The sequence below is a fragment of the Pogoniulus pusillus genome, chromosome 30 (assembly GCF_015220805.1).
Source record: "Pogoniulus pusillus isolate bPogPus1 chromosome 30, bPogPus1.pri, whole genome shotgun sequence".
Classification (NCBI taxonomy): domain Eukaryota; kingdom Metazoa; phylum Chordata; class Aves; order Piciformes; family Lybiidae; genus Pogoniulus; species Pogoniulus pusillus.
Window position 1 is genome coordinate 16,609,070 of NC_087293.1, and position 25,670 is coordinate 16,634,739.

General features: G+C 63.5%; 4 protein-coding genes across 7 annotated transcripts; 3 read left to right on the forward strand and 1 right to left on the reverse strand.

The window, feature by feature from the left end:
- The first annotated feature begins 332 nt into the window (after positions 1–332).
- Positions 333–9,154, forward strand: CCDC157 (coiled-coil domain containing 157). Of its 4 annotated transcripts, XM_064168164.1 has the most exons (10): positions 333–822; positions 2,639–2,810; positions 3,040–3,673; positions 3,992–4,069; positions 4,602–4,792; positions 4,916–5,083; positions 6,328–6,496; positions 6,788–6,927; positions 7,661–7,734; positions 7,812–9,154. In XM_064168164.1, exons 1-10 carry the CDS (start codon positions 578–580, stop codon positions 8,059–8,061), a joined length of 2,121 nt encoding a protein of 706 aa, XP_064024234.1. In that variant the 5' UTR covers positions 333–577; the 3' UTR covers positions 8,062–9,154. The 4 variants fall into 4 exon arrangements, with proteins under 4 accessions (XP_064024234.1, XP_064024231.1, XP_064024232.1 ...); XM_064168161.1 differs by having other exon boundaries at positions 6,328–6,927; XM_064168162.1 differs by having other exon boundaries at positions 4,605–4,792; positions 6,328–6,927.
- An 864-nt stretch (positions 9,155–10,018) lies between these two features.
- RNF215 (ring finger protein 215) lies at positions 10,019–17,505 on the reverse strand. Its single transcript, XM_064168638.1, has 10 exons — positions 14,800–17,505; positions 14,281–14,409; positions 13,923–13,994; positions 13,760–13,845; positions 12,638–12,692; positions 12,222–12,326; positions 12,000–12,116; positions 11,788–11,919; positions 10,936–11,038; positions 10,019–10,805 (listed from the first exon to the last, which is right to left on the reverse strand). The coding sequence occupies exons 1-10, from the start codon at positions 15,112–15,114 to the stop codon at positions 10,783–10,785; spliced, it is 1,137 nt and encodes a 378-aa protein (XP_064024708.1). The 5' UTR covers positions 15,115–17,505; the 3' UTR covers positions 10,019–10,782.
- A 380-nt stretch (positions 17,506–17,885) lies between these two features.
- Positions 17,886–22,760, forward strand: SEC14L2 (SEC14 like lipid binding 2). Its single transcript, XM_064168419.1, has 12 exons — positions 17,886–18,031; positions 19,312–19,387; positions 19,494–19,537; positions 19,716–19,775; positions 19,854–20,042; positions 20,971–21,066; positions 21,311–21,371; positions 21,449–21,532; positions 21,660–21,766; positions 21,865–22,004; positions 22,090–22,259; positions 22,349–22,760. Exons 1-12 carry the CDS (start codon positions 17,978–17,980, stop codon positions 22,501–22,503), a joined length of 1,236 nt encoding a protein of 411 aa, XP_064024489.1. The 5' UTR covers positions 17,886–17,977; the 3' UTR covers positions 22,504–22,760.
- A 788-nt stretch (positions 22,761–23,548) lies between these two features.
- MTFP1 (mitochondrial fission process 1) lies at positions 23,549–25,557 on the forward strand. The gene is made up of 4 exons (XM_064168640.1): positions 23,549–23,637; positions 24,517–24,644; positions 24,716–24,948; positions 25,343–25,557. The coding sequence occupies exons 1-4, from the start codon at positions 23,586–23,588 to the stop codon at positions 25,416–25,418; spliced, it is 489 nt and encodes a 162-aa protein (XP_064024710.1). The 5' UTR covers positions 23,549–23,585; the 3' UTR covers positions 25,419–25,557.
- The last annotated feature ends 113 nt before the right edge of the window (positions 25,558–25,670 follow it).

A 25,670-nucleotide genomic window follows, 5' to 3' on the forward strand; every position in this document is an offset into this window, starting at 1 on the left:
GCGCAGCGGGAAGTACCATGCCGCGGGGGTGCGCGGAGCTGGAGTGAACCATTGCCGGGGGGGGTGCGCGGAGCTGGAGTGAACCATTGCCGGGGGGTGCGCGGAGCTGGAGTGAACCATTGCCGGGGGGGGTGCGCGGAGCTGGAGTGAACCATTGCCGGGGGGGGTGCGCGGAGCTGGAGTGAACCATTGCCGGGGGGTGCGCGGAGCTGGAGTGAACCATTGCCGGGGGGTGCGCGGAGCTGGAGTGAACCATTGCCGGGGGGTGCGCGGAGCTGGAGTGAACCATTGCCGGGGGGGGCCTCTAGGGGGCGCGCTCGGTGCGGAGCGGTGCCCGCGGGGCGGGGGCCGTTGCCGTTGCCGCCGCCGCTCTGGTGTCGCCATCGCGTCCGTGTCGCCGGTCCCGGCGCCTCCTCCCCTCGGTATCCCCCAGCTCTGCGCAGCCGCCCGCTCCCCTGCTGCCCCACGGCCCCGGGAGGCCCTGCAGGGAGCTGTCACGTCCCCCGCAGAGCCGTTACCGTCCGTGCCGGGTCCGGTGTCGCTGCCGCAGCCGCTCGCCGGCCGCCAGCCCAGCAGCATGGCTCACCTGGGCCACCGCGGCTGCATGGAGAGCCTGCGAGCCGACCTGCGGGACCTGCAGGCAGCCATCGGCGACATCGCGTCCCGGGCCGGGGCCGTGCGGGTCCGCTCCTGGAAGTTCCCCAACCGAGTGTCCAGCGAGCTGGACATGGGGGAGCTGCTGGAGCGCTACAGCTACACCGAGGGCGACCCCGAGTTCACCCAGCACTGCCATGTGGTGCTGCTGGAGCTGGTGATAGACAGGTGAGACTGGCGCTGCTGCGGCCGCTCCCCGAGTGCTGGGGGCGGTTTTGTGCCGCTCACTCCAAGCAGGACGCTGAGGGTTTGAAAGCTGTCCAGGGAAGGGCAGTGGAGATGATGAAGGGGCTGGAGAACAGGGCTGGAGAGCAGCAGCTGTGAGAGGCTGGGGGCAGAGCTTCAGGCTTCCTACAGCTCCCTGAAGGGAGGTTGGAGCCAGGAGGGGGTTGGTGGTAGGGCTGGAGCAGGATAGATTTAGGTTGGACGTAAGAAGTTCTTTCCAACGAGAGTGCTCAAGTACTGGTACAGGCTGCCCAGGGCTGTGGCTGAGGCTCCATCCCTGGAGACCTTCAAGCTCAGCCTTGCTGTGTCCCTGTGCAGCCTGCTCCAGCTGGAGGTGTCCCTGCTGGCTGCAGGGGGTTGAACAAGATGCCCTTGGAGGGTCCCTTCTGACCTGATGCAATCTGTGAAGCTGTGAAATGACCTCAAGTTGCACTAAGAGGGGTTTAAGCTGAATCTTAAAGGTCTCTTCCAACCAGAACAGTTCTGTCATTTCATGAAGCATTTGGGGTGCTTTATTCCCCCACGTTTCCATAAGCAGTGTGCCAGCACCTCAGCCTCTCAGACTTGCCCCCCAGCTCCTCTCTTGGCCCAACAGTGGCCACAAGGGAGCAGGTAACTGCTGCTCTGCCCAGGAGCCCTTGGCACCCGCAGCCCTGGGAGGCACAGCACAGCTTTTGCAACCTGAGTGAAACAAGCACAACTCTGGCTGAGAAGAGGAGCTGTTCCCAGGGAGCTGCTGGCCCTGGCCGTTGGGGGTTGGTAGGGGCAGTGTGGGTGCCCCAGGTCATAGAATCGTAGAATCAGCCAGGTTGGAAGAGAGCTCCAAGCTCAGCCAGCCCAACCTAGCACCCAGCCCTGCCCAACCAACCAGACCATGGCACTAAGTGCCCCAGCCAGGCTTGGCTTCAACACCTCCAGGCACAAAGACTCCACCACCTCCCTGGGCAGCCCATTCCAATGCCAATCACTCTCTCTGCCAACAACTTCCTCCTCACATCCAGCCTGAACCTCCCCTGGCACAACTTGAGGCTGTGCCCCTTGTTCTGGTCCTCTGGGAGAGCCTCATGGCAGCCTCTTGCAGGGGGCTGGCTGCAAGCAGCATGCAGGAGGGTTTGTGTCCCACCAGATGCTGCTCTGTGAAGTCATTCATATGCCACAAAAATGATGAAGGAAGTTCAACATCTTCCTTCTGAGGAGAGCCTGAGGGAGCTGGGATTTGTTACCTTGGAGAGGAGGAGCCTGAGAGGGGACCTCAGTCATGTTTGTAAATATGTGCAGGGTGGGAGCCAGGAGGCTGGGGCCAGGCTCTGCTGGGTGATGCCCAGTGCCAGGACAAGGGGCAGTGGGTGGAAGTTGAGGCATAAGAAGTTCCATGTGAACCTGAGGAGGATTTTTTTCCCTGTGAGGGTGACAGAGCCCTGGAACAGGCTGCCCAGGGAAGTTGTGGAGTCTCCCTCTCTGGAGATGTTCAAGAACCATCTGGATATGTCCCAGTGTGGTCTGCTCTGGGTGGTCCTGCTCTGGCAGGGGGGCTGGACCAGATGAGCTTTGGAGGTTGCTCCCAGCCCCTGACAGTCTGTGATTCAGCCCTCGGGGGGAGGTGGGTCACAGGAGTGCTGATACCCACCCGCCTTTGCCAACCCCACTTTGTCCAGGGCTGGTGGCTGAGCTGGGCTGCCCTTTGGGCTGTCTGCCCTGCCCTTTGCCCACTCCAAACACTTCAGAGCTCTAAGCTGTGTGTTGTTTCTGTCACAAAAAGGCTGCTGCTGCTGCTCCAGAGCTGCACAGGCTACGCAGCGAAGCTGCTGAGCGAAGGGGCCCTGACCCCGGTGCAGGCAGCAGGACCCTCCCTGTCCGTGGGGCTGACGGCCAAGAGGTACTGCTGCAGCATGCTGAAACTGGGAGCCTGCTACCAGCAGCTCCTGGCCGAGGTGAGACACCTGGGGCTGAGCTTGGAGCAGAGGAGCCTGAGGGCTGCCCTCATTGCTGCCGGCCAAGGTGTGCAGGGCAGTGTGGGCAGGATGCAGCCAGGCTCTGCTCAGGGGTGCCCGAGGCCTCTCCCGTGCTCACGGTTCCCAGCTCTGCATTTGTGCCCTTCTGCATCCTTTGCAGCCAGCCCTGCTTGACCCCCACGGGACCTCTTTCTGTTCTCTCCACCAGAAGAAGGCCGTCAAGGAGAGGCCCCCACCACAACCCACCCCCCAGGCTGAGACCCCTGAGAAGAAGCCCCTGCAGCTTCTGAGTGCCTGCAGACCAGACAGGGACAGCTGGGGCAGCTCCCTGCCCGGGGCCGCCTGCAGCACGGCTGACAGCAGCCACAGCATCCCCACACCAGCGGCTGCCTCGTCCCTGGGAGCCTGTGACACCTGTGCCAGTGCCCAGGCCAGCCTCCGTGAGGTTGGCAAAGCCATCATCAGCATCTGCCAGAGCCAGAACATCCCCTCAGCCCTCAGCAGGTTCCAGCTGGCAGAGGAGAGCACGGGCAGAAGGGCTCTGTCTGCAGTGGACATGAGCCACTGGGCCTCGGAGCAGAGCAGGGACCTGTCCCGCATCTGCAAACACCTCCAGAGGCTGCTGCAGCAGCTCAGCCCTCTGAAAGCTGAGCTGGAAGAGGCAGAGAAACAGAGAGATGAGCTGAGGAGACAGGCTGAGGACTTCTCCCGCTTGCTTGAGGCAGAGAGGCAGACTCAGGAGCAGCAGAGGAAGGAGGCTGAGCAGAGCCTGGCAGCAAAGAGCAGAGAACATTGCGAGGCCATAGCCAGGCTGGAGCAGGACAAGGCTGAGCTGCAGAGAGGTACAGCACTGCTCCCAGCATCCCTCCCAGGCCCGAGGGGGTTTGCAGGAGGAGCATGGGCTCCATGGGCAGCTCTTGGGCCCAGCTCCACGAGCAGGGCTTTGCTCAGTGCTTTTTGTAGGTGCTGAGGGCTTTTCCCTGCTGTGGGACTAAGCCCAGAGGGCAAGAGCTGGTGGCCCAGGTCCTCTCACTGCCTCCTCCCTCTGAAGCACAAGCACTGGATGGAAGGCACTTTGAAGGTGCCTGCTTGCTGCTACCTCCTTGGTTTAGGCTTTCCTGAGGAGCCCTTGGATGAGTGAAGTGTTTGTGCTGCTTTAGGAGCTGCTCTGCTGGGAGAACAATTCTCTGCCCTGAAGGAGGAGCTGGCAGCCAAGCAGGCTGTGCTGCAGGAGCTGGGTAAGGACCCTGGGGCTCACCCCCAGCCTGCCTCTGACCTCAGATGTGTTTTACACCCACAGACCTCCCTCCTCCCCCCAGACAGGGCCAGGGGTGGTGCTGCTGGAATGGTGGTGGAGCACAAACCTCCTTAGCTGCAGTGCCCAGATACTGCCCAGCACCAGGGTGGACTCATGCTGGTGGAGGTGCAGAAGGTCACAGGCCTCCCTCCACACCTGGCCCCCTTCCCCAGGGCCTGTAGGGGGTGTGGGACCCCTTCAAACATAAGAGGTTCTGCACAAAGGGAGAGGAGAAACAATGGAACAGTTGCTCAGGGATGTGTTTGAGGCCCCATCCCTGGATCAGACTCCAAGTGTCCCTGAGCAGCCTGCTGTAGGTGGAGGTGTCCCTGCTGACTGCAGGGGGTCAGACAAGATGCCCTTGGAGGGTCCCTTCCAACCCAGTGCCATCTGGGAAGCTGTAAACCACCTTACTGGGGAACTTCTCCTCACCCTGCCCAGCCCAGCCCAAGGGTGCTTGTCACTCTCCCCAGAAGTGACCAAGACCACCTTGCTGGAGGAGATGAGGACCACAGTGGTGGCCAAGAGTCAGGTCCTGGAGCTGGAGGAGAAGGTGCAGCTGCTCAGCAGCCAGCGGGAGAGCCTGGGCCAGGAGCTGAGCAGCACCTCTGTACAGCTGGAGAAGGAGAAGGCCAAAGTGCAGAGCATCCTGAGGCACGAGGAGGTATGGCTGGAGCTGCCCAGAGGGCAGTGAGGGTGAGCTGAGCTCGTGGGTGCTGCTGCTGGGCGTGAGGGCGGTGGGGAGCGGGCACGGCAGAGCCCCATGCAGGCTCACAGCCCTCTGCAGTCTCTGCAGGCCAAGCTGAGGCTCCTGCTGCAGCATTTCAGCAGCCTGGCCCAGGAGCATGAGGAGCTGCAGGGCAGCCTGGGGGAGGCTGAGGAGGACAAGGCCAAGCTGGAGGAGCAGCTGGAGGAGAGCCGGCAGCGGAGCGGGCAGCAGCTGCGGGCACAGCAGGTCAGGACACGGCAGTGCCACGGGGGCGTCAGGAGCCACTTGCTGTGCTGCTGTCCCCCACCTTTCCCCATGGCTCAGGGTAACACTGGGACTGGGCCAGGCTGGCTCCACAAGCCCAGGCCAGTGGGCTGAGGTTCAACAAGGCCAAGGGCTGGGTCCTGCACCTGGCTCACAACAACCCCATGAGTGCTCCAGGCTGGGGCCAGAGTGGCTGCAAAGTGCCCAGCAGAGAAAGCCCTGGGGGTGCTGGTCACCAGGTGACTGAAGATGAGCCAGGCTGTGCCCAGCTGGCCAAGAAGGCCACCAGCATCCTGGTTTGGAGCAGCAAGAGTGTGGCCAGCAGGACCAGGGCAGCACCTGTGGTGTGAGGCTGCACCCCAAATCCTGGGGTCAGTTTTGGGCCCTTCACACCAAGAAAGACAGTGAGGGGCTGGAGCATGTCCAGGGAAGGGCAATGAAGACGGTGAAGGGTCTGGAGGACAGGGCTGGTGAGGAGCAGCTGAGGGAGCTCTGGGGCTGTATAGTCTGGAGGAGGCTGAGGGGAGACCTTCTGGCTCTCTACAACTCATGGAGGTTGGAGCCAGGTGGGGTTGGTCTCTTCTCCCAAGGAACAAGTGACAGGACAAGAGGAACCAGCCTCAGGTTGCACCAGGGAAGGCTTAGGTTGGATGTTGGAAGCTTCTTCTCTGAAAGGGCTCCCAAAGCCTGGCACAGGCTGCCCAGGGAGGTGGCTGAATCCCCATCCTGGAGGGGTTTAAAAGCCCTGGAGATGTGGTGCTGAGGGCCATGGTTTGGCACCAGCCTTGGCAGAGCCAGAGAATGGTTTGACTCTGATCTTAGAGGGCTTTTCCAGCCCAAATGCCCCTCATTGCCATGTGGCCATCCCCTCCCAGGAAGGTTCCTTCCCCTCACCCCACTGCAGCCCAGGGGTCTCTGCTGGTTTCCCCCTGACCAAGGCAGAGGGGAGCAGAGGCAATGAGCTCCTCAGGACGCTCCATGGCCTCAGCTTGTCCATTCCTGGGCATGCACCATGCTCCATGGGTGCAGCTGTGGCTTCTGGCTCACACCAGGACCTTGCAGCTGAGCCCCTGCACATGGTCACTGTCCACTTCCCATGGGATATCCTTGTCATGTAAAGAAAGGGAAGGAGCTTTCTTTGGGGATCTGAGGCCTCCCACAGAGCTCCCCCACCCCAGGGCTTAGGGGAGCTCTCTCAAACCTCACCTCCCTGCTGTGCCCCACAGGAGCTGCTGGCCAAGCTGCAGCAGGAGAAGCTGAGCCTGGAGCAGTCGGTCAGGGAGCTGCAGGCCAACATCTCCAAGCTGGAGGAGCAGACACAGCAGCTGCAGGAGCAGGAGAGGCTCCTGGTGCTCTTCCCTGAGCTCCACAGCCCTGCCAAGACACTGCTGGAGAGTAAGGGAGTGGGCAGCAGTGCCTGTGGCTCCACACGGTGGGGTCTGCCAGAGCACTGTTCGTCCAGCTCCTTTTGTCCTGTTGCTGTGCCAAGGCACTGCCATCCCAGCACATCTCCCTGCCCGGGGGCTGCCAGTGCAGCCTCTGGCCCAGCAAACAAAGCAGGGCTGGGCAGAGCTTTGCTTGCCCTCCGGGTCCCAGCTGCCACCTGCCAGGCTGTGCTGGTGCTCCCTGCTCGGGTGGCCACGGTGCTCCAGCTCCTGCCCCAGGGCTGCCCTCTTGTGCTTGCAGGCAGCGGGAACGTGGCCGAGGACATGGAGAAGCAGCTGCAGGCCAACAGCCTCCGCATGCAGGTGCTGCAGCAGGACAGCGCAAGGCTCCGCTCGGCGCTGGCCAAGCTGAAGGTGGCTGCTGAGCAGGGGGTGCTGAAGGTGAGGCTGCACCCAAGCCACCACCACAGGGAGGGGGTGCAAGTGACAGGCAGGTTCTGTGTACCCAAAGCTCACCCCATGGCCCCTGGCACGGTTCCACATCCTCTGGAGATGGTCCCCTGGTCGTGTGCCCTCACAGGAAAGGCTTTGGGGTGGGCACCTTGCCTGGTGTCCTCAGCAGCTCTTCCCTGGGGCTCAGCTGGACAATGCTGCTTCCAGAAGGGCATGAAGCTGGGCAGGGGTTAGGATCCTTTGCTGTCAGGGCTGATCCTGCCATCAGGAGCCCATTTCAGCTCCAGCCGGCTGCTCCCACCGGATGCTTCACCAGCCAGAGCAGCCAAGGTGATGCTGGGTCAGAGCCAGATTCACTCCACTTTGTCCCCTATGCCAGGCTGTAACCAGGGACAGCTCATGGAGCTCCCTGGGAGTGACCTGCATGAACCGGGCAGCACCAGGGCTTGCACCAGGGGGTGCTGCAGTGCCCTTCCCTGGGCCAGCCCCTCTGGCTCAGCCCCATCTCCAGGGTTTTGTGGTGTGCCAGGGCCTGGGCTTCTGTGCCACCAGACTGGTCTGGTTTACCTGGGGTTGGCAGGGAGGTGCCTGGCACTGATGCCCAGCTCCTTTACATCAGTCCCAGCACAGACTCAGCAGTGGTACTCACCCAGGGCAGAGGCTAAGGAGTGCCATCAGCCAGGTGTGGGAGGGAAGCTTCAGCCTCTCTTCTCTCCCCCAGCTCGTCCCGCAGAGCCAGCTCTGTTGCCAGCTCAGCAACCAGCCCGGCAGGGAGAGCAGTGGGCAGGACACAGGGTGAGTAGGCAGCCAGAGGAAGAGGCTGAGGAGTTTCCCTCTTCTTCCTCCCGTCTAACTGCTCCCTCTGCCTGCAGGCAGCCCAGCAGCTGGAGCAGTGTGGACACCGCAGGGTCGCAGGGACGCGCAGGCAGCACCCAGCAGCAGCCTCCCAGCAGCCACTGGCCAAAGCCACCCTTGGCACAGCCCAAGGGCAAGCCCCGACCCTGCCTCTCCTTCCCAGCTAAGCACCTGGTGCTGAGCCCTGATGAAGCCAGCGGGAAGGGCAGACCCTGCCTACCCCTCCTCCCGCCCCAGCCACGCTCTGCCCACACCAAACGTTTCTGAGCCCGAGGCAGGAGGGCAGGTTGGGGGAGCAGACAGCTGCACAACCCCCACCCAGGCTGGCACCCCTGAGAAGGAGCTCCTGGCCTGAAGTTCAGGCCTTCCACAGAACCTGCCCAGTCCCCTGCTCTGTGCCCACCACCAAGAGCCTGCACACCAGAGCTGCTGCCAGCCTGAGGACACAGCTGAGCTACTCAGGGACCTTTTTGCCCCAGTCTTCACTGGTACTGGAGACCATAACCTGTGCCCACCTGGGGCCACCAGCACAAGAGAGACATGGACCTGCTGGAAAGGGTCCAGAGGAAGCCACAAAGATGATCAGGGGGCAGAACCTCTGCTGTGGGAACAGGCTGGGAGAGTTGGGGCTGCTCAGCCTGGAGAAGGCTCCAGGGAGACCTTAGAGCTGCATTTCAGTACCTGCAGGGGACCTGCAGGCAGGCTGGGGAGGGACTGCTCAGAAGGGCCTGTGGGGATAGGACAAGGGACAAGGGTTTGGAACTGGAGCAGGGCAGAGGTAGGTTGGAGATCAGGAGGAAGTTCTGCCCAGTGAGGGTGGTGAGACACTGGCACAGGCTGCCCAGGGATGTGGCTGAGGCCCTGTCCCTGCAGACATTCAGGCTCAGCCTTGCTGTGTCCCTGTGCAGCCTGCTCTGGTTGGAGGTGTCCCTGCTGGCTGCAGGGGGCTGGACAAGATGCCCTTGGAGGGTCCCTTCCAGCCTGATGCCATCTGATTCTGTCTGCCCAAGCCTTGGCAAGGTCCAGACTCGTGGTGACCACAGGGACCCTCTGCCACAGACAAGCCACTGGACCTTGGAGCAGAGCAAGGACCTGTCCCACCTGCAGGCCCCACACAGGCTTGTGCTTGGGGGTGTGCCAGAGCTGCCAGGGCACCCTGCTGGCCCCGGACACACCAGCACTGTTTGTCCTGCTGGTGAGGCTCGGCCCTGGGCTGTGCCAAGCTGCTGCCGCTGCAACACGGAAACTTGCGTGGGGGTTGTGCACGCAGCCTCTGCCCCAGCAAATAAAGCAGCCACTGGCCAAAGCCACCCTGGGCAGTGCCCAAGGGCAAGGCCCAACCCTGCTTCTTCCCAGCTAAGCACCTAGAGCTGAGCCCTGATGAAGCCAGAGGGAGGGACAGGCCCTGCCTGCATTTTTCCCCCTCCCAGCCATGCTCACCCCCCGCAAAGAGGTTGCCGAGAGCAAGGCAGGAGCCCAGGCTGGGTGTGCCCTGCAGCACCTCACAGCGCATCAGGAGGCTTCCTGGGACGCTGGAAGCCCAGGGGACAGTGCCCAGCTCAGCTCCCGGCACCGACTACAGGCTCTGGCTGTTGCTTCACTGCTTTCTGCAGCACTGAGGCACCCAGCAGGCCCAGGCAGCTTCCCCTGGCCCTCTGTTGGGCAATGTGGCTTGCGGTAAAGCCCATGGCCCAGAGGAGGGCTGGGCTGGTGCGACCCTGCTCTTCTCCCTCGGCCCATCAGGCTCAGGAGAAGCCCCACTGCAGGGATCAAGCCAGGGCTGGCTTGTCCTGGCTGCCAGCCAAGGGTCTGCGTCTGCCCCACACAGCACAGGACACAGAGGCAAGGAGCCCCCAGCAGGGACGTTCCTGGACGCTGGAGCTGTGTCACCGCAGCTCAGCTGCTGCTGGAGGCCCTGGCACAGCTCTGGCCATGGGGGCAGATGGACAATGCTGGGCACAGCACAAGTTAGCTCGTGCCAGACTGTTCCCAAGGGCTCCCGAGTGGCAACTGGGATGGGGCCAAGCTGCTTTGAAGTGGAAAAGGAAGTGCCAGCTGGGCTGGGCATGAAAGGAGCCTGAGCTGCCCTTAGCCACAGCCCAGGAAAATGGCTCTGTGCTGCCAACAGCCATGAGTACCACAAGGGCCACCAAGCCACTCATGTGAGGTGACCCCAAACCACCCTGCAAGCCTCAGAGGGAGCCCCAGCACCAGACAGGGCAGCTTGTCCTTGCTCTGCATTTAATGGAGACAGAGGCGTGCGGCGCTGCAGGCTGGCATCCTGCGGGCAGCACGCAGGGCAGGAGCCAGCCAGGCCCCCACAGCACACCCGTGCTGGGCCACACAAGTCCCCACACAAGCTGAGTTCACACATGGGCTTGTTGGAGTCATCAAGTTCAAACAGCTGAGCCCATGCCAACCAAACACGCCCTGTGCTCGGGCGCTGCAGCCGCCTGGTGCCAACCTCTCTAGGAAGCTGGTATAGATAACAGCTTTCACCCCCCAGGGTGGGCACCCTGCAGCCCTGACAGCTCTGTCCCTGTCTCTGTCAGATCTGCCACCTGGGTGTGGAGTTCACACCGCAGCTGGGCTGCCCTGCCAGGCTCTGCCCACCCCACCAGGGCCACTGGCACCTACAGGTGAAACACAAGAGCCTTACTGAAACTACTGTGGGCAGGGAAGGAGTGCAGCTGGTACAGGGCTCACCTCGCTGCCAGCCTCCCACCCCCCTGCACCCATGGGTGCCCCCGCTGCTTCCTCACCTGGCACCCACTCCCCCAGCCCCCTGGCACCACCCGGACCCCTCCCACCCCTCTAATGATGCCCAGCAGGTAGAAAGCCCTGAGCTCCTCCGCTCTCTGCACGGGCCTGAGGCCGCTCCAGCAGCGAGTGCCAAGCACCCCCTGCACCCCTCCCTGGCCCCGCAGCAGCGATGGGGCTGGCCCAGGAGCCAAGGGGCGGTCCCCGGAGCACGTCCCTCAGGGCAGCTTAACTCTCCACGCTGCAGTTCCCTGCAAGGCAGAAGGATGGAAGGTGAAGGCTCGGAAGAGCCTGGGCAGGGGGCTCCGGGACCCCCCCAGCCCCCATCCCAGCACACACACAGGCTGCCGGGGGCGCGGCGGGCACCGGGGCGGCTCTCACCCAGGATGTTGTGCTTGCAGAGAGGGCAGGTCTGCTGCAGGAGGAGCCAGGGGTCCACGCAGTCCCGGTGAAACTCGTGGGAGCAGGGCAGCACCCGCAGCCACTGCGAGGAGGGAAGCAGGTGGCAGACGTGAGTGGAAGTGAGCACGGGTTGAGGCCCTGTCCCAGCGATCTGAGCCCCACCGTCCCTGCAGGCATTCAGGATCAGCCTGGATGTGGCCCTGGGCAGTCTGATCTAACTGCAGGGAGCTTGGACAAGACGACCTTTGAGGGTCCACCACCTGCCTCCATCGTGCTGCCCCATGGACAGGAACGATGCCCTGGCAGGGAAAGGAACAATCCCCTGGCAGGGACAGGAGTGAACCCCTGGCATGGACAGGGGCAGGGATAGGAGTGATGTTCTGACAGGGACAGGAACAATCCCTAGGCAGGGATAGGAACGATCTCTAAGCAAGGACAGGAATGAACCCCTAGCAGGGTCAGGATGATCCCTAGGCAGGGACAGGAACGATCCCTAGGCAGGGATAGGAACGATCTCTAAGCAAGGACAGGAATGAACCCCTAGCAGGGTCAGGATGATCCCTAGGCAGGGACAGGAACAATCCCTAGGCAGGGATAGGAACGATCTCTAAGCAAGGACAGGAATAAACCCCTAGCAGGGACAGGATGATCCCTAGGCAGGGACAGGAACGATCCCTAGGCAGGGACAGGAACGATCCCCTGGCAGGGACACCCCAGCAGCAAAGGGAGGCTCAGCAGGATGGCACAAGCATGGGTGGCCCCAAGTGGTGCCCAGGCCAGGCTCCAGGGCTGCCAGCACAGCAGCAGCAGCTGGGCCAGCCCAGCCCTCACCTGGCTCCTGTGGAACTGGTCGAGGCAGACGGCACAGCTGTCCATCTCGCGGCCCCGCGGTGCCCTGCCCGGGTGGTAGCGCCGAGTCTCCAGCGCCAGCAGCCGCCGCCGAATGTGCTGCTTCAGGTCCAGCTGCCAGGGCAGAGCAGAAGGTCAGCGCCCAGCTGCCAGACAGCCTGGTGAGGAGCGGAGGAGTGAGGAGAGGCTCCCACCTCAGCATCCTGCTCCGAGGGGTCCTGCCGCGACTGCCGCTGGGCCTGCACCACCAGGCCGGTGCAGAGCAGCAGGGCCACCAGCAGGATGGTGTTCCACAGCTGCTGCAGGTACTTCTGTGGGGACAGCAGAGCTGGGCAGGCAGCAACCCTGCACCGCTGCCAGCCCCACTGCTGCCACTGCCCCCATGCCAGGAGCCCCAGCTGCAGTGCAGCCCTCACCTGGACCTGCGAGCTGTTCTCCCCCGTGCAGATGACTCCCTGCCACTCCCCATAGAGACCTCCTCGGGAGAGGCCGCAGGTGGACCACAGGGTGAGGGTCACTCCCTGCAAGGCAAGAGATAGCATTGCTGGTGGCCACAGAGACTCCCAGCGCTGCCCAAGCGAGTGGGCACGACCTGGCCACACTGGGTGGAGGGCAGGAGGAAGCACTGGCAGCTGCCAGCTGCCCCACTCCCATGGAGTGAGTCTCTGGGGAAACCAAAGCACCGACAGCACCAACAACCTTCGTGGAGCTGGCTCCTGCTCCCTGCAGCTTGGCCTCCCCACTGGCCTGGGAAGTTTGGGTGGGCAGAGTCACACCCCTGCCCTCTCACCAGCACAGGCAAAGATGAGGAGCAGGAGCAGAACCTACGTACCAGGTTCTCCAGCAGCACTGCCTGGTAGGTGATCCTGGCTGTAGCCCGGAGCCCCCTGTGAGCAGAAGGCAAGAGAAGTTCCTGCGGGTGCAGCAGGACCCAGCCCACAGCACCCCAGAATCACAGAATGGGTTAGGTTGGAAGGGACCTCAAGGATCAGCCAGTTCCAACACCTCCCACTAGAACAGGTCACTCAAGGCCTCATCCTGCCTGGCTTTGAACAGCTCCAGGGAGGTTGTGATCTTTGATCATATTGGGTGATTCTGTGCTCCACAACCTCCCTGGTAAACCTGTGTCAGTGTCTCACCACCCTCAATCTGTGCCAGTCTCTCACCACCCTCACTCTAAAGAACCCTTTCCTAACATCCAGTTTCAATCCCCCCTCTGCCAGTTCAAATCCACTCCTTCTCCTCCTCCTGTCATTACAAGACCTTGTCAGCAGTCCCTCCCCAGCCTTCCTGTAGCCTCATTTGGATCTGGAAGGCCACTCCAAGGTCTCCTCAAAGCCTTCTCCAGACTGAAGAGCCCCAACTCTTGCAGCCTGTTCTCATTCCCTGCTGCCAGGGAACATCTCCTTCCCCACAGGGATGGGCAGCTCACACTGAGCCACGGGCAAAGAGAAACTGGGGACAGAGAACACGCAGGGGAGGTGACAGTAAGGTGTCCCCTTCCCAGCCCTCTGAGCAACCCTGCACTGATCTCTCCCACAGCTGCATTCCTCAGCTCCCCCAGGTGCCCCCATGGCAGCAATACCCTTTCACCAGGGGTAAGAAGCACCAAGGGGCTGGTACAAACACCAGCAGTGCAAGAGGTTGCTATACACACCAATGCAGGCAGCAGGGATGCTGGTGCCACACTGCCAACAAGCTGCCCTGGCTAATTTGCACTGAGTCCCAACGATGCTGGCCAAGGCCACAGTCAGTCCCTGCCACTGTGTAGGGGCCCACAGAAGGGCTCAGGCCTCGAGGAATTGCTGAGCCTGCCTCAGACCCTCCCTGCAGACATCTCTCAGTCCCAGCTAGACCCCAGCCCAACGAATGCAATATGAGAGACCACCCCCAGCACAGCCCCCGGCGGCCACAGCCAGGCAGGGCACAGTCCCAGCTCTGGCCCAGCCCATACCGGAGCAGTGCTCCCAGCAGCTTGGTGACGTTGTCTGAGGACTGGATCACGATCACAGGCTTGGCAAGGAGCTGGGAAACATCCAGCTGCAGTGGAGAGGAAAGCAAGAGGCGTCAGCAGGGCACCAGAGCAGCCTGGGGACCCACTGCCAGGCCTGCCCTACCTCCCGGATGGCATTCTGGTTCAGCGCCAGGATCAGCAGGGCCGATGCCCCCAGCACCAGGGCTCGCTTCATCTGCAGAGACACAGGGCACAGGCTCAGAGGGCAGGACAGGCAACTCATTCAGCTGCCACACCACAGGCAGCACCCTCTGCCACCCTGCCCTGGGCAAAGAGTGATGAGAAGCCCAGGAGAGGCTGGCACTGCCCAGAAGCCCTGTCAAGGGCTTTCCTGTCAACAAGCGCAGGCCAGGACCTCTCGCATACAGCAAGGGTGGCACCCAGCAGGTGCTCTGCGGCAACACACACCACGGCAGCAGCCGGGCCAGGTGCAGAGGACCCTGAGGCAGGTGGGAAGTCACCTTGCTGACAACAGCAGCGGTGAAGGACTCTTCCTTGGCACCGCGGGGGCCCTCGGCCGGCTCCTCACCCACGGGCACCACGCCAATCCAGGGGTCAGCAGCACCCAGCTCAGGCTCCGCATCTCCCACCTGGTGGGCACAGCCGTGTTAGGAGAGCCAGGACGGGTGCTCAGCGCTCAGGACTCCCCCCATGCCCACTGCCTCCCAGCTCCACAGCCCTGCCATCAGTACCCACAGCCCAGTGGTGCCCTTTCCCCTCTCTGTGCCCGCAGCCCCTTCCAGTGCTCACTGCATCACAGTTCCCACAGCTCCCCACGGTGCCCAAAGCCTCTCCTGCCAATGCCCACCGACCCCCTCCAAACGGCTCCCAGTAGCCCCTGCCCCGTTGCTGCCCCCTTCCCCATTCCCACCCTGTCCCAGCGCCCACAGTCCCCCTCAGCCCCCCAGGTGCCCCGTCCTGTCCCGGTGCCCAGAGTCCCCTCCACCCCACCAGGTGTCGGGCCCTGCCCCGGTGCTCACCAGCAGTAGCCGCCCGCGGATCTCCTCCTCCTCCTCCTCCTCCCCGAGGCCGCCTCGGCCGCTCCCTACGCCCAGCACGGCCCCGCGCAACTTGTAGGAGCCGCCGGGCCCCGCAGCCGCTCCGGCCTCGTTCCTCGGCCCGGCCACCGCCACCTCGACGCAGGCAGCGGGCCCCGCAGCCGCTCCGACCTCGTTCCTCGGCCCGGCCACCGCCACCTCGACGCAGGCAGCAGGCCCCGCTCCCGGCCCCGCTCCCGGCCCGGCCCGGCACAGAGCGAGCAGCGGCGCCAGCAGCGCAGCCCGCACCGCCGCCATGGCCGCGCTCCGCTCCGCTCTGCCCCGCACCGCCGCGCAGCGCCCCCTGCTGCCGCGGAGGACCCGCTGGGGCACCGCTGCGGGACCGAGGGTCCGCAATCGACTGGCACCGAGAGCGGGGACGGGACTGGGACGAGGACCGGGGCAGGGATAGGGATGGGAACCAGGACCGGGGCACGAACAAGAGCTGGCATGGAGACAGGGGTGGGGCAGGGACCAGAACCGGCACCGAAATAGGACCAGGGACAAGGCTCACTGCATGAGGTTCAGCGTGACCGAGTCCTGCACCTGCGTCCCGACAACCCCACGGCGAGCTACAGACTCGCGGAGGTGCGGCTGGAAAGCTGCCCCTCGGAGGGCGGCCCGGGGGTATTGGTTGACAGTCGACTGAACATGATTCAGCAGTGCCCAGGTGGCCAAGAAAGCCACTGTCACCCTGGCTTGGGTCAGCCGCACTGTGCGCAGCAGGGACAGAAGGGGATCATCAACCTGCGCTGGCACTGCTGGGGCCACAGCTCGAGTGCTGCGCTCAGCTCTGGCCCCTCACTGCAGGAAGGACCCTGAGGGGCTGCAGAGTGAGAGAGCTGGGGCCGTGCAGGCTGGAGAAGAGGAGGCTGAGGGCAGAGCTCATTGATCTCTACAGCTCCCTGAAGGGAGGTAGCAGCGAGGAGGGGGCAGCCTCTGCTCCTTGGTGGCAAGTGAGAGGAGGAGAGGAAAGGGCTCCAAGCTGCACCAGGAGGGGCTCAGGATGGATCTCAGGAAATATCTCTGCACTTGAAGGGTTCTCAAACATTGGCACAGGCTGCCCAGGGCAGCGCTGGAGTCCCCATGCCTGTGAACCTGGCACCAGGGACATGGTTTAGTATTGACCCTTCAGTGCTGGGTGAAGGGCTGGACTGGCTGAGCTTGGAGCTCTCTTCCAACCAGACTGATTCTGTGATTCTGACAAGCAGAGAGGCACCAGAAGAGAGACAGGCACCAAGACAGGACTGGCACCAGGAGCAGGGGCAGGGACAGAGGCCAGAACAAGGATGGGGACAGCTACAGGGACTGCCACTGGAATAAGGGCAGAGACAAGAACTGGGACCAGAATGGAGATAGGAACGAGGTCAGGGACAGGCACAATGGCCAGGACAGGGACAAGGGCTGAGGCTAGGACAAGGGCTGGAAACCTGCAATGGAACGGGGACTGGTACCAGAAAAACGATGAGGACAAGCACTAGGACAGCGACAGGGAGAGGGTTAGGACAAAGATCAGGATAAGGACAGGGAGTGCAGACTGGGGTCAAGACAGCAACGAGAGCCAGGGCCAGGCTGGGCACCGGGACAGTATCAGGCATGGCAATAGGGACCAAGACCAGCAGGGAGACTGGGAGAGGCACTAGGAGAGGGGCAGGAACAGGGGCAGGGACAGCTCCAGGCATTGAACACAGCCCCCTGCGGTTCCCCCGGCACTGATTCCCCAGGAATGCACACGGGAGTACCACAGGGACATGGTGGGTACCATGGGGACAGGCACACACGTGGGGACACGGCCATGGGGAGAGCAGGGCACGCACAGCCCTGCGCACACCTGCACCCTAAGACCACGGCATGCATGGGGACAGCCTGGGTGACACAGGCCCACACCCATACCCCAGTAACCCAAAATCCAACTGCTCCCCCTCGGTCATTGCCATGCCAGGTCACCGTCTTGGCCCTGCTCTGGGCACGTGTGCCTGGCACATGTGCCGGCAGGGGGGATTTACCGGCAGGATTAGCTGTTGCACAGGCCCCGGCGCTGACCTGGTTTCGGCAGGGGCCATACCGGGGCCAGGGACTGGGCACCTGCAGGACAGGACTGGGTGTGTCCCCAAAGTCCCCCCAAGTCCTTGGTCATGTTGCAACCTTGAGGATTTCATCGCTGGGCAAGCAGGGCCCTTCCGCCCACGGCTGGCACCCGGAGCCGGTTTAACCACATGGCAAAAATTCCCTATTGCCAAGGGTCTGGCTGGGCCAACAACAGCAGCCCGGGAAGTCCAGCTGGCTCCTGGGATGGGCCAGGGATGTTGGCTACCCGTGTGGGGCTCCCACGAATTTGGTGGAAGAGCCCAAAACTGGGGGGCTGGGGGCTGCTGCCGTGAGCACTGCACACGGGAGGGGATGCCGAGGTGGGACTGGAGGTGCAGGGCTTCTGTGGGGTGTCCGTGGGGATACTGTTTTCAGGGGACACAGGTGGATTCATGAGGCATCCACAGCTCCAAAGTGGCTGCTCCGTGGGATGCTCAGTGGTTCCGTGGAAGATGGATGGCTCCACGGGTGATCCATGGAGGATACGTGGCTCTGTGAGATAGCCACATGGCTCCGTGGAGCATCCACTGTCCCAAGGGACACAGCGGCTCCGTGGGACACCCACAGGGTCGTGGCACACGCAGGGCACTGCGGGACGTTCACGGCTCCCTGGCACAGGCACAGCCCCAGGGGTCACATACAGCACTCCTGGGAAGGGACGGTGGGGACGGGGCCCCTGACCAGGACCCCTCCCCAGCCCTTACAGCTCTCACAGCCCCCACACACCTCCCCAGCCCCTATCGCTCTGTGCCTCCTGCACCCCCGGTACCTCCCCATGCCCCCACGTCCCCGTACCCCCCGTGCCACCTCGCATGCCCTACGGCCCTGGTAGCCCTTACGGCACCCCCACACCCATGTCCCCCACTCTGCCTGCGCCCCCTGGCCCGGGGCGGGGCGGGCACTGACCGGGCGGGCAGGGTCCAAGGCCGGGGCCGGGCGGGGCGTGGCGGGGGCGGAACTCCGGAGCCTTCGCCACCCGCCGCCGGCCGGGCCCCGGCAGAGCCGCTGCGTCGCCGCTCCGGGGCCCGGCACTATGAGCGGCCACGTCGGGGACCTCAGCCCACGGCAGGCGGAGACGCTGGCCCAGGTGAGCCGAGAGCGGCGGCAGCGGCGGGGGGAAGCGGGGCCGGGTTGCCGGGGCTGCGCCGCCGCATCCTGCCCCCGCGGCGACGGGCATCACCCGCCGCTGCCGCGGTGCTTCCGCTGCTCCAGCCTCCTTCCTCTTCGGGCCGAGCCCCACTGCGGGGCTGCCCACTGGGAAAGGGCCCTCCCGAGTGGGTCCTGGGGGCTGGTCCCAGCAGCTGGACCATCCTGCCAGTGGCCTGGCCCCCCGAGACCGGGCACCGACGAGCCCCCTCCCATCCTTCCCACCGGGAAACTTTCCACACTGCCGCGGCAGCTCCTGGGGCCAAGGATGCCAAGACGAGACGGTGGTGGTCATCCACCATAGCACTGGTTGCCCAACGCAGTGGCCATGCCATGCCTCCATTTGGCACCTCACTGAGGTGCCAGGCTTTATCTGGGCTTATTCCACTGAGAGGACAACGACAGAGACTTTATCTTATCGCTGCCTTTTCGACCCAACCAAACTCCATCGCGGGCAATGACCCTGGCGGGGTCCGGAGGCCAGGGGGTGGGAGTAGGCATGGGGCATGGATCTGAAACCCTCCCGGTGCCAAGGTGGTGGCGGGGGCAGGCGAGGAAGGCGAGGTGCGGAACCCGTCTGCCGGCGGCTTGTTTTCCTCCGTGTGAAGAGGCTAATCCCGGGTTTAATTACACCTAAATGCAGCGGCAGATAATCTAATCAGGCTCCTTACAGGAAGGGCCCAGGCTGGTACGGAGATTTGGGCTGGAGTCTGCCCAGGGTGTGCAGGGGCCACGTGCCCAGGGTGTCCCAAACCTGCCTCCCACCAAGTTCTGCACCTTGTCGCCCTCCTGCCAGCTCTGGGCTGCTTGTGACTTTCTGATGTGCGACCGGAGCAGGGGGACACAAGGAGGACACAACACAAAGGATGCTGATGATGATGGCAGGTCCTGGTCCCTGCAGGGCAGGGCTGTCCAGTGCGACCCTCCTGGGGGGAGCCCAGTGGGTGGCAGCTCCTACTCACACCAGCGTGGGGACACTTGGCACTTGGTGGCTGGCCTGGGGACAGTCCCCTGGCAGATAGCAGCCGCTCACCCTGGCTGGCCTCGACGGCAGGGGTGGGACATGTGGTGTCCCTTTTCTCAATGGACAAGTCCCGCTCCTGGCTGGACTTTTTTTGAGGGAGAGGACAGACAGACGGGAGCGAGATGGACAAACTTCCAGCCTGGGGGCTCCTGGGGCGGGAGCGAGGACGCCTGCAGCCGTTCCCCTTCTTCCCACAGTTCCGCCAGAACCTGCAGGATGTGCTGACCTCCCTGCCTGCCCAGGATGACTATTACCTCCTGAAATGGCTTCGAGGTAAACCTGGGCGGAGGGAGACACAGCAGGGAGGGGCTGGAAGACCCCCTGGAGGGTCCCTACGTGGAGCTGGGGGCTGGTGGTTGAGGTCTCTGTTCTCTTGCAGCACGCTCCTTCGACCTGGCCAAGGCAGAGGTGATGCTCCGCAAGGTGAGAGGACACCCAGCTTTTACTGGGGAGGGGGGGAGCCCTCTCTGATGTTGACCTCCTACTCGTCAGCTCCTCTCTGCCATCAAGGGTGACCTGCCCATGGGGAACAATCCATCCTGTGGGATGGAGGTGTCCCCAGATCCCCTCGTCCCCAGCTTGCTTTGCTACTCTATCGCAGCACATCGAGGTCCGCAAGCACATGGACGCCGACAACATCATTGCTTGGGAAGCCCCAGAGGTGGGTGTCCACAGCCCTGCAGGGGACTGTCCCCCCAACTCCAGGTGGTCCCCCTGAACCCCCCTGGTGCTCCCACAGGTGATCAGGAAGTACATGTCAGGGGGCATGTGTGGCTACGACCGGGAGGGCAGCCCCATCTGCTACGAGATCATTGGGCCCCTGGACGCCAAGGGGCTGCTCTTCTCCGCCTCCAAGCAGGACCTGCTCAAGAACAAGTTCCGTGACTGTGAGATGCTGAGGCATGAGTGCGAGAAGCAGACCCAGAAGGTGGGCACCTGCCTGCCCACCCCCTGCCAGGCCCACCAGCCCAGCTCCCTACCAAGCTATGTCCCCACCCACCCCATAAGTCCACATCTGCTCCATCCCCACAACGAAATGTTCCACACAGGTCAACAGGTTCACATCCAGTCCATGTCCTCTCCATCTCCACACAAACCATCATTCTCCCAACCTCACTTCATGTCTTGTCCATCCCCACCAGCCAATGCCCTCATTAGCACTACAGGTTCACAACTGGTCCAGCCCCACCAGCCCAAGCCATAGAGTCATTAAGGTTGGAAAAGACCTCCAAGATCATCAAGTTCACCTCCTGTCCATCCTGCCACAGACCATGTCAATGCCAGCTCCACAAGTCCCTGTCTGGTCGATTTCCAACGGCCAATGTCCTTCCCAGCCCTATAGGTCCATGTCCCTGACAGTCCCACAAATCCATGTGTCATGCAGCCCTAGAGCCTGGCCCTGCAGCTTCACACCCTTTCCACCCCCAGCAGTCCATGTCCCTGCTGCTCCCCAGCCCCTCAAGTCCATATCCTGTCCATCCCACGTGCCTGCAAGCCCTACAAGTCCATGGTCCATCCTCACCACCCAACATCCTCAGCCCATGTCCTGTCTCTGCTGCCACAAACAATGTTCCTGTCAGCTCCAGAAGTCCACATCTGGTCCACAGATGTTCTCCCCAGCCTCACAAGCCCATGATCTCTCCATCCCTCACCAGCCCATGTCCCTGTCCCAGCACCCATGCCAGCCCATGGCACCTCTTCTCATTACACCAACACTCAGGAGTAGGCTCTGTCCAGGGGAAACCAACCCACCAGGGACTATCTTGTCCCTGGGGCTGGCCAGAAGCTCCCATCCTGTGGGTCTCTGCAGGGGCTGGGCACCACCTGAGCCCTCACCCCCAATCCTCCCATCTCAGCTGGGCAAGAAGATCGAGATGGTGTTGATGGTCTATGACTGCGAGGGCCTGGGCTTGAAGCACCTCTGGAAGCCAGCTGTGGACATATATGGGGAGGTGAGGGGCCCTCTGCCTGACCCCCCCCCCTCCTTCCCTGGCTGAGGACCGAGGCCATCCCAGGCTGACTCATGGCCTCGAGGGATGACACAAGAGCAGATCCCTGCTGATATCCTACACCCCCTCCCTGGTGTTTTGGGGTGGGGGTGGTGGTGTCCCAGCCTGTACTCTGCCATACTTCCTCCATGCCCTGGTGGGTGCATAGGACAGGGGTAAATGACCCAGAGCTCTCCCCACCCTGCAGCTCCTGACCATGTTTGAGGAGAATTACCCCGAGTCCCTCAAGCGCCTCTTTATCGTGAAGGGTGAGTCAAGCCCCAGGCTCCCACCCCACCCATCTGGCTGCTGATCCCCACCCTGATGCCCACTCTCTGCCCCTCAGCCCCCAAGATCTTCCCTGTGGCCTACAACCTTGTCAAGCACCTCCTGAGCGAGGACACCCGCAAGAAGGTCGTGGTGCTGGGATGTGAGTCCTGACTCCCCTCCTCGGGGTGTCCCTTGCTAGGGTGGAAGCCAAAACCAGGGCGCCACATCCCCTTCTGCACCCTAAACCTGAAACCCCAGCACTGAGGGAGCAACTTCTACCCCCTCAGCCAACTGGAAGGAGGAACTGCAGAAGTACATTGACCCCAGTCAGATCCCAGTGGAGTACGGGGGCACCCTGACAGACCCCGATGGGAACCCCAAGTGCCCGAGCAAGGTGAGAGAAGGCTCTGCCTCTACCCCCGCCCCGGTTCCTTGCTGGGGAGGAACAAGTGGTGCCCTCACACCCACACATCCATCTCCACCCTCCTGCAGATCAACTACGGGGGAGACATCCCCCAGCACTACTACGTGCGGGACCAGCTAGCCCAGCAGTACGAGCACACGGTGGTGGTCAACCGCGGCTCGTCCCACCAGCTCGAGTACGAGATCCTCTTCCCTGGCTGCGTCCTCAGGTGAGGAGGGGGCTCTGCGCCGTGGGGAACGCACGGGTGGGCGCCCCCAGCCCTTCCGTGGGACCACATGGCCCCTCCCGCACAGGTGGCAGTTCAAGTCGGAGGGAGCCGATGTGGGCTTCGGGGTGTACCTGAAGACCAAGGCGGGGGAGCGGCAGCGGGCAGGAGACATGACCGAGGTGTACCCCAACCAACGCTACAACTCCCACATGGTGCCAGAGGATGGGTCCCTCACCTGCTCCGTGCCTGGCATCTGTGAGCACCTTCCCCTTCCCCTGGGCTGCTGGGTGTCTCCCAGGGGTGCCCCCCACGTCCCTGACACCTCCCACCCCACCTTCCTGCAGACGTCCTGCGCTTTGACAACACCTACAGCTACCTCCACTCCAAGAAGGTGAGCTACAGCGTGGAGGTGCTGCTGCCTGACACTGCCTCTGCCCAGCAGATCCACAACACAGGCGACAAACCCAGCGAGGTGGCCCTCAACCACAGCCCTAAATGACGTGCCCACTCAAAGCCCTGGGTCCCTGACACCCTGCAGGAGACCCTCTGAAGTCCCACAGTCGGGCGGGTGGCTGCTCTGTGTCCCCAGGATGGCTGGGAGGGTGGAGAAAGGGGGCCGAGCCCCTGGAGCTCTCGGACCAAAGTGAGGGGCTGGAGGGGCACAGAGCAACTGAAGTCTCCCCTCTCTCTGTGCCTTACGTAGGTCCTGTGCCCACCTGCTGCTGTGTGGCGTGGGGGAGTAAAGGGACGGACCGAGTTGTGTCTTGGCTGGTTTTGTCCCCCCGGCTCCTTGTTGCAACCCCTTTACCCGCTCCTGCTGGCCCCCATGGTGTCACAACCAGCACTGCTACCCCACTCAGCCCCATAACCAGGCCTGTGGCTCCTCTCCAGCCCCACAGTCAGCCCCTACGGCTCTTGCTCAGCTTCGTAACTAGCGCCAGCTGCCCCTCAGCACCACAACCAGACCTAGCTGAGCCTCTGGTGCCAAAGCCACGCACTGCCCCCCCCCGTCCTGCGCCACAGTCGGGCAGTGCTGCCCCCTTCGGCCCCATAAGCAGGTCTCACAGGCAGGTCCGTGCCACAGTCGGGCAGTGCTGCCCCCTTCGGCCCCATAAGCAGGTCTCACAGGCAGGTCCGTGCCACAGTCGGGCAGTGCTGCCCCCTTCGGCCCCATAAGCAGGTCTCACAGGCAGGTCCGTGCCACAGTCGGGCAGTGCTGCCCCCTTCGGCCCCATAAGCAGGTCTCACAGGCAGGTCCGTGCCACAGTCGGGCAGTGCTGCCCCCTTCGGCCCCATAAGCAGGTCTCACAGGCAGGTCCGTGCCCCTGCCCGGCCGCCACCAGGCTCGGCTCTGCTCCGCTCCCGTCCTGCGGCACCTTCCGCCCACGTGACCGCCGCCGGGTGACGCAGGGTCGCGCGCTCGGCCCCGCCTCCAGAGTCACGTGTGCAATTAGACCACGCCCCCCGCCCCGCCATGTAGCAGCCTGTGCGTGCCGCGGGGCGGGGCCTGGTGACGTAGCCTCGGGGGCGGGGCGGGCGCGCGCGGCGGCCGGGGCGGCGGAGGCGTGGGGCGCGCGCGCCATGGGGACGGCGGAGCCCGACCTCTACCGGGACACGTGGGTCCGATACCTGGGTGAGCACCGGCACCGGCACCGGCACCGCCACCGCCACCGGCACCGGCACGTCCTCGGGCGCTGCGCCGGCCACCGGGCACTGACCCTGGGCTCTGCGTCGGGTATCGGGCACTGACACTAAGTACCGAGCGCCGGAAATCGCGCCAGGCGCTGACACTCGTCCTCAGGCACTGCCGCCGGGTGCGGCGTGGGGTAGCGGGACCACACACTGACACTTGTCCTTGGGCACTGACACTCAACGCCGGCGCTGGGTATCAGGCACTGTACCGGGCACCTACACTGGACACTGTGGAGTACCGGGGACCGACACCGGATACCGGCGCTGCACACTGACAGTTGTCTTTGGACACTGACACTCAACGCCAGCACTGAGTGCCAGGCACTGTGCCGGGTACTGACTGCTGCTGAGTACCGGTGCTGGATACTAGTGCCACACACCAGGCACTGACACAGGGTAATGGCACCACACACCAAGAGCTGACACTGGGCACGGGCACCACACTCTGGGCTCTGACACCTGATACTCCCATTGTTAACGGCTACAGGGACCGGGCACTGGCGCTGGTACCAGATACTGGCACCGGGTACCAGGACCAGTCACTGTCACCACCGCCGTGTACTGGCTCTGGGAACTCATCGCTCTCATCAGCACCAGGCATTGGCACCAGTCACTACCACTAGTACTGGGTACTAACAGTGTCTGCTGGCACCAGTCACTGGCCACCAGCAGCCCCCAGCAGCCCAGTGGCAGCAAGGTGACCCTGCTGCTCCAAACCCCTCTGAGCAGCATCCATCCCTCCTTGCTCCCAGTAACACCCCAGAGGGGGGTGGCAGGGACAAGGCTGGGCCCCACCCCCACTGACCTCCCTGACCCCCAGGTTACGCCAACGAGGTGGGCGAATCCTTCCGCCCACTGGTGCCAGTGCCGGTGGTGTGGGCCAGCTACGGCGTGGCCACTGCCTACGTGACCGCCGACGCCATCGACAAGGGCCGGAAAGCTGCCACTGTGAGTGTCACCCCCTGCCTGCCCTCCCAGACTGCTCCCACCCCACACTAACACTCCCCTGTCCCCACCAGGCCCATGCTCAGGACCCTGCCCAGGCCACGCGGGTCGGGGTGGCCGTGGTGGACACCTTTGTGTGGCAGAGCCTGGCCTCGGTGGCCATCCCTGGCATCACCATCAACCGCCTCTGCGCCGCCTCGCTGGCCACGCTGGGTGCCCTCACCCGCTGGCCGCTGCCCGTCCGGCGGTGGACCACCACTGCCCTGGGGCTGGCTGCCATCCCCCTCATCATCACCCCCATCGACAGGTAAGGGGTGGGGGCACACAGAGGTACCTCCTTGCAGCTCACCACCCCAGCCCTGCGGCCCCTGGGAGCCTGGGCACTTCCCTTCCCAGGGCAACTGGCCCTAGTGTGGGCTTGGAGCAGGGTGGAGGGGACCATGGAGGGACTGAGTTGTGCTGCCCCCACCCCAAAGGGGCTTTGGCTGGGTCCAGCCAGGACACGGCCCCATGGGACAGAGATTAGCATGAGCTGGGGATTAGCGAGGAGTGGCTGCACTAAGCCTGGTTTCAGTAGGGTTGGGGCCTTGGTGACATCAGGAACAGGGTCCCTGGGGGATGAGGGACAGCCCAAGCCCTGTGTCACAGCCAGTGTCATCAAGGACCTCCCTGGGCCCCCCTGACCCCATCTCCTGCCGCAGGACTGTGGATTTCCTGATGGACTCCAGCCTCCGCAAGCTCTATGGGCCCCCAGGCGAGCCCCCAGCCCCGCACTGAGCCCCCGCCGGGGACACCGAGGCACGCTGCTGGTTGTGGGGTGCTGTGACCCATCTACTGTGAAACTCTGCTCAGGTGACGGCCCCGGAGCGGCCAACCCTTCCCCTTGGCTGGTCCTAATAAACCATTTCAAACCTGACCCCAGGCTGGCTGTGTTTGGGTGCCATGCCAGGGCTGGTGGGGACCCACTGCCATGTGCCCTTCTGGAGGGGACATGTAGCTCTGGCTGAGCTCCCTGCCCTGGAACGGGGA